Raw genomic sequence first — 13,045 nt, 5'->3', positions numbered from 1 at the left:
AAGTCAATTACACTAAATGCACAAGCAGAAACAGAAGAGACCACAGGGTAATGACCAGGGTATGTCCTTTTTATCAATGCGCTCCTCCGCTAACCGAGCTTAACAAGTGCACATTTCTGGCATCGTCCTGTGTTTACTAACAGCTCGAACCAATAAAGGGATGATTTGCGTGGACAAACTAGCGGTCAGAGAACGAGGAGACTCCGGAGGAAATAACTACAGATGAGTAATTCCACCGAGGCATGGCTGGATACATAACGCTGACTATCTGAACGCCCGCACTATTAATTAGCGGAGTTTGTAGAGTAAAGGAAAGAAGGGCACACTAAGGCTTGTGCATCCAACATCGGCACATACATCTACTGCTCTCCATCTTCATAAATAGCTCATGTCGGAATGCCTTATTGCTCCATTCCGGCAGACTTGTGAAGAACAAATACAAAAGTCATCTATTCTATTATATCTAAGTTTAGAAAAAGCTAGTTTACTCTGTTTTTCGGTGATTCCTTTGTATCCCTGTTCATACTGCACACACACACACACACACACGTGATACAACATTTGAAAGGTAAACTTGCCCCCTTCAGCAAGAAAATAGCCAAACAAACCACAAATCCACGATTTGATCACAAAATACAGTTTAAACATTAATTATCATAAACCTGCAGTAAGGAAAAATGACCTGCAGGTGGCACCACACTACCAACACATTTGTAAGCATGCACTGCTTTTTCGGGGATTACTTCGCCCCCCACACACACACATGATACACCATTTGAAAGGTAAACTTGCCCCCTTCAACAAGAAAACAGCCAAACAAACTACGCATCCACGATTTTATCACTAAATACAGTTTAAACATTCATTTTCATAAACCTGCAGAAAGAAACAATGACCTGCAGGTGGCACCTCAACCGGAAAACATTTTTTGGCCTCTACTTATCAAACCAGTTTATTGCATTACCAATCTACATATATAAATACCTGTCTGTGTTCATCAGCTCATGAAATACATTTACATTTGACCAGCTTGCTTTTTCTGAAATTGCCTGCGCCCCTGACGAACAATGTGCAAAAATCTTGCATGGGCCGAGCTAGTAGATTACTACTAGTGATGAGCGAACGTGCCATGTGCACACGCGGAGTAAAAATTCGGCACCATTTCTGCAGCCTTAGCAGGTAGAACGCGCGGTTCTTGACCGATTTGAGTGAAGGACAAAAACGCACCAAATCTGAAACGTGTGCGAACAGCCTAAAATGCCTTTTTTTGTACAGAAAATAGACTGTTTAACTGCCCAAGCCAAGTGGGTGCGAGTTCACGGAAGACGCTGTGCAACTTTGTGCTTTTGGGTAAATTATTTTTTTCTATAGGTGTCCATGGGTAGCCTAAAAAAACACATAAAAATACATGTAACCCCCCCCCACAGATGCTTGTTTGTAAGTGCAGAATTAAAGCTATTCTGAAATAATAAATAAATATTAAAACCATTGCTTTAGCTCGGGACCAAAAATGCATTAAATAAGGCGAAAATTGATTAAAAAAAAAACAAAACAAAAAAAGCATTGTTATTGAATATTGTGGTGTGAAGATCCGCAGAAATGAGGCGGATAAAAACCAGCAGAAAAATCGCTGCACTGACACTATGGGTGAACACGTCGTAGGGTTACAGTCACATTTTTGTGTCAATATTTACATCCAACATCACAAAACAATCACTGACCTCAGGGAGACGAGTCAAAGAAAACACTGCGGCAGCCGGCAAAGGCGCTCAATCACAGTGAAATCCTAGGTGCATTGCTCCCTGGGAAATACGAATATGCAAATAAAGTCCGTGGAGCCTCATTTAAGAGTCTCAAACACAGGACTAGCCAGATCTTCCTCCAGGGAAGAACCCAGCCAAGGAGTAGCTCCTTTCGGAGACCACCATTACCACGATATTAAGTTGCCCTTTAAGTCAATATCCAGCTCTTTACGAGTTTAAAGATATGACAAGGGAAATACCAAGGCCAGGGATCCATCCACAGACAGCTGTTTCATCAGTGTGGAGTAGGATTCTGGCTAGGTGGGAGCAATGCCTAGTAGACCAACATCACGAAACAATCACTGACCTCAGGGAGACCAGTCAAAGAAAACACTGTGGCAGCCGGCAAAGGCGTTCAATCAGTGAAATCCTAGGTGCATTGCTCTCTGGGAAATACGAATATGCAAATAAAGTTCATGGAGCCTCATTTAAGAGTCATATCTGTAAACTCGTAAAGAGCTAGATATTGACTTAAAGGGCCACTTAATATGGTGGTAATGGTGGTTTCCGAAAGGAGCCACTCCTTGGCTGGGTCCTTCCCTGGAGGAAGATCTGGCTAGTCCCGTGTTTGAGACTCTTAATGAGGCTCCATGGACTTTATTTGCATTTCAATATTTACATCCAGGCTTTGTCGGGCCAGTATTCAGACACCGGCGCATTGCCAGGAGGGCACCAGGGAAATATTAAAATATACTCACCGGTCCATGGGTTGTATGCCGCATTACAGCTGAAAACATTAATATCATGAAATCGCTGTCTGAGAACAGTTTATGTAGCTGCTTTATTGCAAGCCCTAATATTATGAAGGTGAATACGCCCGACCCCCGGGTTATTAATGTGCTGTATGTGAATACATATTAATATATACGATCATTTACGTAACCTCTCGGCTACCAGAACCCAGTGACTAGAAACGTTGACTTTGGTTTGGTACTTGCTGTATGTCATCCATTATTTTCAGGCCTGAAAACGTTTAAGTTAATAAACTTTTATGAAACAATAACACGGTTCTTTCTCGTAATGCGCAGAACCCTGCGGCCTCTGTAATCTTAACATGCCGCGTTCTGGGAAAGGAAATGTCTTGTGCTGGAAGGAAAGAAATCTATGTAAGGCCTCATTCAGACGACAGGGATTTTTCTAGTATACAAAAAACAACAAAAAAAAAAGTTGCAGCTTCATCAGTGTTTCATTTTTTTTTTTTTTTTTAAATTAGCGTTTCATAAAACGCTTGGTCAGCTTTTACCATCAAATCAAGGTTCCTCAACCTTCTGATATAAAACAGACAGTGAAAAACAAGCGGCATATGGATGGCATCTGAGAGCGGTCTGATTCTTTCTGAAGACCCATAGACCTGCTTTGCCGATTGTGATCTGAGAATGGGATCAAGAGGAGACATGTCTGTGTGTGCGGACCCCTTGGTCAGAAAAGTACACGGACAGGTGAAATACCCAACGACTATAATGGGAATGTGATTTATAAGTGAAAACCAGGGATACAACTCAGAAGTAAAACTGATGCATGACTTATAGTGATGAGTGAACGTGCTGGGATAAGGTGTTATTTGAGCATGCTCGGGAGCTAACAGAGTGACTTTGGTGTGCTCAAAAAATATGTTCGAGTCACCGCTGCTGCATGTCTCGCCACTGCTCGACAGCTGCAACACATACAGAGATTACCTAAGAAACAGGCAATCCTTAAATGTGTTGCGGCCGTCAAACAGCCACGAGAAATTCAGCCACGGTGAGTCGAACATATTTTTCAAGGACGCCTAAGACACTCGGTTAGCAGTGCACCCGAGCATGCTCAGATAACACCTTTTCCGAGCACGGTTGTTCATCACTAATAGGGATAATGAACGACCAAGTTTACCAGTTCCAGACAAAAGTGATTACAGCCACAATACGGAAGCAAATCATTGCCTGACCGCAGGACTACGGACAGTATGTATAGCTTCATAGATACTGAAGAAGCTGCGACTTCAGGTCAGGAAAGATTTTGGTCATAACTAGTGTTGAGCATTCCGATACTGCAAATATCGGGTATCGGCCGATATTCGCTGTATCGGAATTCCGATATCGAGTACCGATATTTTTACAATATCGGATACCGGAATCGGAAGTTCCCATAATGCAACGAGCCAGTGCAGTGGCTGTGATTGGCTGCTGAAATGATGTCATCATGATGCGCGGTCTGTGCGCATCATGATGCGCGGTCTGTGTGGGCCTGCCGGGGCCTGTACGGGCCTCTTGGGGTTCTATGCGGGCCTCTCGGGGGCCTGTGCAGGCCTGTACGGGCCTCTCGGGGGTCTATGCGGGCCTGCCGGGGGTTGTGTGTGAGGGCAGGCATCGTCTGCTACAATGACAGTGATTGACACATTAGCCAATGATGGGACAGTAGTAGTCCCATCATCCGGCTAATGTGCTGAATGTAAAAAAACAAAAAACATACATACTACATACATACATACTACATTCATACTATATACATACTTCATATATACTACATTCATACAACATACATACATACATACTACACGCACTGAATTCCTCCGCCACTGTAAAAAAATAGTCCCTAGTCTCACTTTATGGCAAAAGCTGCGTGGGAACTTTCTCACACAGCAATGCCAAAAGTGAGATTAGGGACTTTTTTTTATAGTGGCAGAGGAATACAGTGCGGAAGGATACCTACCTCCCGTCATTGTATTCCTGGGGCCCCTAGAGAGCGGTGGCATCAGCTGATGCTGCTGTTTTCCACGGGAGATCGTCGTGGGACAATCGTGGATTCCTGCGGATCAGGGAGTATATTGCTTGTTTGTTATTTTAATATTTTTTAAAGATGACACTGGCTTCGGGGAGCAAAGTGACAAGTGATTGTGAGTACGTACTCTATGTTATATGTACTGTATGTCTATATGTATGTATTGTATGAATGTATTGTATGAATGTATTGTATGTAGTATGTCTGATGTATATATGTAGCATGTTGTATGTATGTTGTATGTATGTAGTAAGTATGTATGTATGTATGTTGTATGAATGTACTATATATGTAGTATGTACAGTTGTGGCCAAAAGTATTGACACCCCTGCAATTCTGTCAGATAATACTCAGTTTCTTCCTGAAAATGATTGCAAACACAAATTCTTTGGTATTATTATTATCTTCAATTAATTTGTCTTAAAAAAACACAAAAGAGAATGAATCAAAAAGCAAAACATTGATCATTTTCACACAAAACTCCAAAAATGGGCCAAACAAAAGTATTGGCACCCTCAGCCTAATACTTGGTTGCACTACCTTTAGCCAAAATAACTGCGACCAACCGCTTCCGGTAACCATCAATGAGTTTCTTACAATGCTCTGCTGGAATTTTAGACCATTCTTCTTTGGCAAACTGCTCCAGGTCCCTGATATTTGAAGGGTGCCTTCTCCAAACTGCCATTTTTAGATCTCTCCACAGGTGTTCTATGGGATTCAGGTCTGGACTCATTGCTGGCCACCTTAGAAGTCTCCAGTGCTTTCTCTCAAACCATTTTCTAGTGCTTTTTGAAATGTGTTTTGGGTCATTGTCCTGCTGGAAGACCCATGACCTCTGAGGGAGACCCAGCTTTCTCACACTGGGCCCTACATTATGCTGCAAAATTTGTTGGTAGTCTTCAGACTTCATAATGCCAATGCCACGGTCAAGCAGTCCAGTGCCAGAGGCAGCAAAGCAACCCCAAAACATCAGGGAACCTCCGCCATGTTTGACTGTAGGGACCGTGTTTTCTTTGAATGCCTCTTTTTTTCTCCTGTAAACTCTATGTTGATGCCGTTGCCCAAAAAGCTCTACTTTTGTCTCATCTGACCAGAGAACATTCTTCCAAAACGTTTTAGGCTTTTTCAGGTAAGTTTTGGCAAACTCCAGCCTGGCTTTTTTATGTCTCGGGGTAAGAAGTGGGGTCTTCCTGGGTCTCCTACCATACAGTCCCTTTTCATTCAGACGCCGACGGATAGTATGGGTTGACACTGTTGTACCCTCGGACTGCAGGGCAGCTTGAACTTGTTTGGATGTTAGTCGAGGCTCTTTATCCAACATCCGCACAATCTTGCGTTGAAATCTCTTGTGTTGTGAGCTCATTATCGGGTTTGCCTCTGGCTTCTGGTGAGGGTTATGGAGCTGGCTGTGCTGACAGAGGAGTAGTGAGTCCTCTATCTGGACTCCCTCTGTTGGTGAAGGGAGGTAATGAAGCTGATCTAAATGGCAGAGACCGGCCACCTGAGGAAAAGGACTGTGATTGGACATCAGGAATTTCTGATTGGATTTAAGGCAGCTGACTCCCTAGTTTTTTGCTGGTGATTTCTCCTGACTGTGGCTTCTGGTTTCCAGTTTGGTTCCTGCCTTCTTAAAGCTAAGTTTTCTCTGCTATTGTTTATATGAGTTTTCGTCTGGATTACTTAGTTTTTGTGTTCAGCCAGCCCTGGCTGGGACTGGGCTGAATGCCAATTTTGTCTCTGATCAGTTGATCTCTTTTGCTCTGTCTTCAGAATATACCTGAGTGCTGATATAGGGAATTGAAGTCTAGCGACTTCAGGGCCTTTTTCTATCAGAAGTGTTGGACATTTTTTGGCAGGGTTTTTTGCGTGATTGCAGACAGCAGCTTTTCTTTCCTGTCCTTTCTAGTTAGTGAGGGTCCCATCGTTTGCTCAGCCTATCTTTCTATCTGTGTTTGTGTTTTCATCTTGTTTCACCGACAATACATGTTGGGGGCTGTCTATTGCTTTGGGTTCTGCTCTGGGGCAGTTTAGATTTTCCCTCTTTCTTTCTTTAGGCTTATTTAGTTCTCCGGCCATGACGAGGCGTCTAGGACCACCGTAGGCACGCTCCATGGCTACTGCTAGTTGTGTGGATAGGATCAGGGGTCTGCAATTCGCTAGTTACCAACCTCTCTGGATTTCTGGGCTTAGCTTGCTTTTTGTTTTTTCCTCCTCTGTGACTCATTCATAACATCTTGTCAATTTTTCTTTTCCGTCCACATCTAGGGAGGTTAACCACAGTGCCATGGGCTTTAAACTTCTTGATGACACTGCGCACGGTAGACACAGGAACATTCAGGTCTTTGGAGATGGACTTGTAGCCTTGAGATTGCTCATGCTTCCTCACAATTTGGTATCTCAAGTCCTCTGACAGTTCATGGGTCTTCTTTCTTTTCTCCATGCTCAATGTGGTACACACAAGGACACAGGACAGAGGGTGAGTCAACTTTAATCCATGTCAACTGGCTGCAAATGTGATTTAGTTATTGCCAACACCTGTTAGGTGCCACAGGTAAGTTACAGGTGCTGTTAATTACACAAATTAGAGAAGCATCACATGATTTTTCGAACAGTGCCAATACTTCTATCCACCCTCATTTTTGTGTTTGGTGTGGAATTATATCCAATTTGGCTTTAGGACAATTCTTTTTGTGCTTTTTCATTTAAGACAAACTAAATGAAGATAATAATACCAAAGAATTTGTGTTTGCAATCATTTTCAGGAAGAAACTGAGTATTATCTGACAGAATTGCAGGGGTCAGATTTCGGAATAAATTCTTGGACTTTTGTGCGCTGCCAGATAAAATCACGGTTTACTATGCACCTTGTCCGTGGAACTCATCTGCTTGGAGCCTCCCCAGTTGAGGGCGCAGTCAAAATAGCAGGCTATTTTGACTGCGCCCTCAACTGGGGAGGCTCCAAGCAGATGAGTTCCACGGACAAGGTGCATAGTAAACGTGATTTTATCTGGCAGCGCACAAAAGTCCAAGAATTTATTCCGAAATCTGATGTTTTAAGTGGTCACAGAGCTGACCTTTGGACGTGCAGCAAGCAGATTACTGATCCCACATGCCTGAACCTCTCCTAAAAAGGGTGAGTAAATTCTAATCTACTTCTCCAGAAATAACCCAGATAAGACCCTATTGCGCTTTTTTGTTCCTTTAGTTTGAATACATTAGAATTGCAGGAGTGTCAATACTTTTGGCCACAACTGTATGTATGTATGTTGTATGAATGTAGTATATATGTAGTATGTATGTTGTATGAATGTAGTATATATGTAGTATGTATGTAGTGTATGTACAGTATGTTGTATGTAGTATGTATGTTTTTTTTTTGTTTTTTTTACATTCAACACATTAGCCGGATGATGGGACTACTACTGTCCCATCATTGGCTAATGTGTCAATCACTGTCATTATAGCAGGCATCGCCCGATGGGACTTGTAGTCCCATCGGACGATGCCTGCACACACACAACCCCCGGCAGGCCCGCACACCCCCCCCCCCCCCGAGAGGCCCATACAGGCCCCGGCAGGCCTGCACAGACCCCCGAGAGGCCCATACAGGCCCCGGCAGGCCCGCATAGACCCCCGGCAGGCCCGCATAGACCCCCCGAGAGGCCCGTACAGGCCCCGGCAGGCCCGCACAGACCCCGGAGAGGACCGTATAGACCCCCGAGAGGCCCGTACAGGCCCCGGCAGGCCCGTACAGACCCCCGGCAGGCCCGCATAGGCCCCGGCAGGCCCGCACAGACCCTTGGCAGGCCCGCAGACCCCCGAGAGGCCCGTACAGACCCCGCCCGCACACACAGACACGCACAGTGTCCGCCCACGCACCGCCCACACTCTTCCCCCCTCCCGAACTGGATGTGCAAGGAAAGAAAAGGGTTTTTTTACTTCCGATATTTCTGTCCCATAGACTTGAATGGGACTTCCGGTTTCGGAATCGGCGATACACGATACTTTTTGGGTATCGGTCCGATCCAATCCGATCTTTCTCAATATCGGATGGTATCGCTCAACACTAGTCATAACACAATCACCTGAACCTGGGAATTTTAACTGTGAGCTTCGTGATTAACAGAGTTTGACACTAATTCCATGAAAAATACTGTACCTGTAAGCGAGGCGCACGTAGCTGTAATCAGATCCGCCTACCCTCTGTTACATTGCTCAACATCGGGTCCCAAACTCCTTTCGGGAAGTGACAATAGCAATATGAAAACATCAAAAACCACAGATTCCTGCTGTGAATTTCTCTAAGGGCTGGGCCACACGAGCGTATAACACGGCCGAATGCTATGTGATGCTTTATCGGATAGCACTCGGACCAGTGCTATTCTATGGGCTAGTGCCGATCTGCCATTTTCTTCTCATGCCGATTCGACATGAGAAAAAAAATCAAGTGGCTCCGGTATTGGGATCACGTGCACCTATACAAGTCTATTGGAGTGTGTAAAATATCAGACTGCACTCTGATGTCATCTGAGTGCAGTCCGGCATCTGCAGATTCAAACAATGCAGAAAACATCTGTGCTCTAATTCTTGCATGTGAGAGTATCGGATCACATTAAGATTACACTCTGCGCAAACTCTACGTCAAGTGTCATTAGCACAATTCAGCCAATTCTTTTGCATGAGAGAATCAACGCTTCTGTGTCCCCAGCATTAAAGGCATACTTTCAGCATATTTTTGCTACAGAATCTGAGAGCAGCATGATATAAGGGCGGAGACCCCGATTCCAGAGATGTGTCACTCACTAGTCTGCTTGCTGCAGTTTTGATAGAATCACAGTTTTCTCTGCTGTAGGTGTAGCAGTTCTCTGAATGCTGAGCCCTGTATAACCCCACCCACACCACCGATTGGCAGCTCCCTGTGTCACTGTGTCAAATTGGTTTACCAGAAAATCTTTTTACAATATCACTAAACATAAAAAATTCCCTTAAAAAGGCAAAATAAACAATTCCCCTGATTCTAGTGTTTCTAATACTGCAATTTAAACTAATGTAAAAAAGTTTCTTAATTATTCCCAAAAGAAAAAACATTTCCTCCCTCCTCTTTGTCCCTGCGGTCATGTTTCTGGGTGTAAGCTAACTGCAGCAGGAGCCTCTCCCTTCTACCATGTCTGCAGAATTACAAAAATATTGTTATGTCCCACTCATTAACTAAGCCTCACCTCCTCATATGTTCCCAAGCTAAAAACAGAACAGATGACGACCAAAACCTTTTATTCTTTGTAGATTTTCTACAAGACTGTTTGTTGTCGGAACATGCTGAAAATGTTGCAAGTTGACAAGCAGCGGGGGCATAATTATCTTCTACTTAATTTTAGCATTTATCTCTAGGTTTAGTGTTAATAATAATAATAATAATCTTTATTTTTATATAGCGCTAACATATTCCGCAGCGCTTTACAGTTTGCACACATTTTCATCACTGTCCCCGATGGGGCTCACAATCTAAATTCCCTATCAGTATGTCTTTGGAGTGTGGGAGGAAACCGGAGTGCCCGGAGGAAACCCACGCAAACACGGGGAGAACATACAAACTCCTTGCAGATGTTGTCCTTGGTGGGATTCGAACCCAGGACCCCAGCGCAGCGCTAACCACTGAGCCACCGTGCTGCCCTAGTGTTCCTTCAATACAGTGGTCCCCAACCTTTTTTTTACCTTGAGAGTCACATCCAGGACTGAAAGATGGTCACGAGCCACAGTAGATGCGGAGAAATCGAAGAAGCCCCCTGCATGCCTCTTGAAAGTTATAATTCCCCAAAGACCCCTCGTAAAGTAATAACACTCCTCTTTATAAAGTAACAATGCCAAAAGTGTGGTCTTATAACGTAATAATGGCTCAAGACCCCCTTATAAAGTACTTGTGTCCTTAGTGCCCCTTAAGAAAAAATATAAAATCCTGGTGTCCCCATAAAATGTAATAATCGCCTAAATGCCCCATTCTAAAGTAGTAATTCCACAAGTAAACCCTTTAACTTATATCAATGCTATAAGAGTCTTCTTTAAAATTCATAATGCCCTGAAGGACCCCTTCTTTTTTTTAATAACTGTAACATTTTATAAAATTTAATAAAAATTACAATCAGAAATGAGACAAAACAATCACAATTTGACTAGAGGGTCGGAAAGAATGGAGTACAATTAGAATGAACTCTTGAAAGACGTTTCCCCCAGTGGCATCAAAACATATTGTGCAATAGAAAAGAAAAACAACAAAGTCCAACAGCAGTTCTAAATGATGCCAAGTTAAGATGACTTCATTCCCATACTCATATTACAATTTTTATAAATCCAAAATACTAAATAAGGGAAGGGCAGGGAAGAAGAAACCTGTTCAAACACCAACATGCTCCTAACCGTTGTTTTGGGCCCTAAAATAGTCCCAGGGACCCAGACGGTCTCAAATCTGTCCAAACTCACATTCAATAAGGCTGTTATGTGTTCCATCCTGCGGATATCGGCTATTCTATCCAAAACCTTCTGATAAGAGGAGGGAGAGTAGTCTGTCTCCAATGAAGGGCAATCAAACATCTAGCTGCCGTCAACAAATGTAATAGCAGTCTGGTCGCATTCTTCTCCATCCCTCTAGGGGAAACATTTAGTAGGTATATAGCAGGGTCCAAGTCAACCTCCACATATAGAACCTTTTGTATTAAGGTTTTCACCTTTTCTCAAAATCCTGCCAGCCCAGGGCAAAACCAGAAAATGTGAAACTGAGAACCCGATGCTGAGCAATAACGCCAGCAAATATTTGGGAGCTGGTGGTTCAGTCTATGAAGGAGCTCTGGAGTGTGATACCAAAACATCAAAATTATATATTGGTTTACCTTATAAAGGGTGCAGATTTCCCCATATATTCTGCCAGCATTGGGGAGACAACGTCCTTCCCAGAAGAGACTAACCATATACGGATGTTTCAAGGGGGGGGGGGGGGTCTGAATGACCCCTTCTAAAGTAACAATCCCCCAAGCACATTACTTGGAAAACCCCTTCTCATTACAGAGGGAAAACTCCTTCTCATTATTTTAATGGGGCCAAACATGGGGAATGAGTAGTGGGCACCCCTTTTAACAAGTAAAAATGCCCTTGGTGTATGCCAATACAACTGAGTGTAGCACTTACCTAAGCAGACAGTCGTGAGCCACAGGTGGCTGATCTTCAGCCACAGGTGGCTGATCTTCAGCCACAGGTGCCTGATCTTCAGCCACAGGTAGCTGATCTTCAGCCACAGGTAGCTGATCTTCAGCCACAGGTGGCTCCTCTTCAGCCACAGGTGGCTCCTCTTCAGCCACAGGTGGCTCCTCTTCAGCCACAGGTGGCTCCTGAGCCCCAGGTTGGGGACCATTACTTTAACATATTAACCATATTTACAACAAAGAAAACACCAGATAAAAATCCTTAGAGACCCTCTTAGGGAACACTTACTGTGAAGAGTTTCGATGACGCCCGATCATCTTTGCTGGAGATTACTTTGGCGTTCTTCCTCGTTTCTCTCAAGCGTTCGATAGATGGTGGCTTGATGAATATTACAAACGGTTTAAATTCATATGTCCTTAAGTGTTTTATGCTCTATGGGGGGGAAGCAAGAGAAAAAAAAATAGGGAAACAAAAAAAAAAAAAAAGAAAAAAGAAAAATTAGAATAAGATATCTGTCTGAAAGAAATATATAAATATATTTTGTAATAGGAAACACATTACATTTTTCAAATATGTATGCTAGTATGCTAACATTTCCTTTAGAAACACTTACTGTATCGGCTGTTATTTCTATGGTTAGGAGGCTTTAATTTCCACATGCTTTGCCAGTCCTGGAAAGTTTGATAAGTTTGGCAGGCGCTACGCTTACCACAGCCAGTAGGCATGTTTATGCCCAAAGCTTACACTCTGCTTTTTGAATTTGGTGGCAATTATATTTCAAGCAGACCTATGTCAACATACGGAATGGATATTTTCATTTCTTACTAAGCCCAAAGTCAGTTTGTTCGCTGTCAGCCTCCATTGCTGTCTATTAATAATTCCCCTTTCAACTATACGGAGTGATGTCATACCTGGACAGAAAGTTACATTAAAGGCAGCAAACCCTCGAAATTTTAACCTATTTTTTTGGTGCAAAAAAAAAAAAAAAGTCTAAATAGATTCCATCGAGCTGACGCCGTCTCCCCTCTTTCCCAGGCTGTTTATTTAGGGTGAGTATCAACTCTGCTTTAACTAGTGTTTGTCTTCTGGCAGAAAAGTGTTCAGATGGAATTTGATTAAAATAGGTCAAGAAAGCATCCTACAATAACAGTGCATGGCCTCAAATACTCCGCCATTGAGAGGTTACAAGCTGCCTGTAGAGTGCCCGGGACGCAAAAGCCAAGGGAAACGCAAAAAAGTGACCGTTCCAACTATGGTAATTCTTATTGAATGGCTTCAGCTACGAAATTAAATGA

At 43.3% G+C, this 13,045-nt stretch overlaps 1 protein-coding gene across 6 annotated transcripts in view; it reads right to left on the bottom strand.

Annotated features, from left to right (window-relative positions):
- MPP7 (MAGUK p55 scaffold protein 7) overlaps positions 1-13,045 on the bottom strand; it is a 434,998-nt gene that overhangs the window by 14,989 nt on the left and 406,964 nt on the right. For all 6 annotated transcript variants that reach the window (XM_073581723.1, XM_073581726.1, XM_073581725.1 and 3 more), the window contains one exon: positions 12,039-12,182. In XM_073581723.1, the coding sequence (XP_073437824.1) occupies positions 12,039-12,182 (144 nt within the window). The remainder of the gene's footprint in view (positions 1-12,038; positions 12,183-13,045) is intronic.

The sequence above is a fragment of the Dendrobates tinctorius genome, unplaced genomic scaffold (assembly GCF_039654945.1).
Source record: "Dendrobates tinctorius isolate UK_male_01 unplaced genomic scaffold, ASM3965494v1 ptg000070l, whole genome shotgun sequence".
Taxonomy (NCBI): Eukaryota; Metazoa; Chordata; class Amphibia; order Anura; family Dendrobatidae; genus Dendrobates; species Dendrobates tinctorius.
Note: the sequence above shows the minus strand (reverse complement) of the source record. Positions and strands in the feature narration are given on the sequence as shown.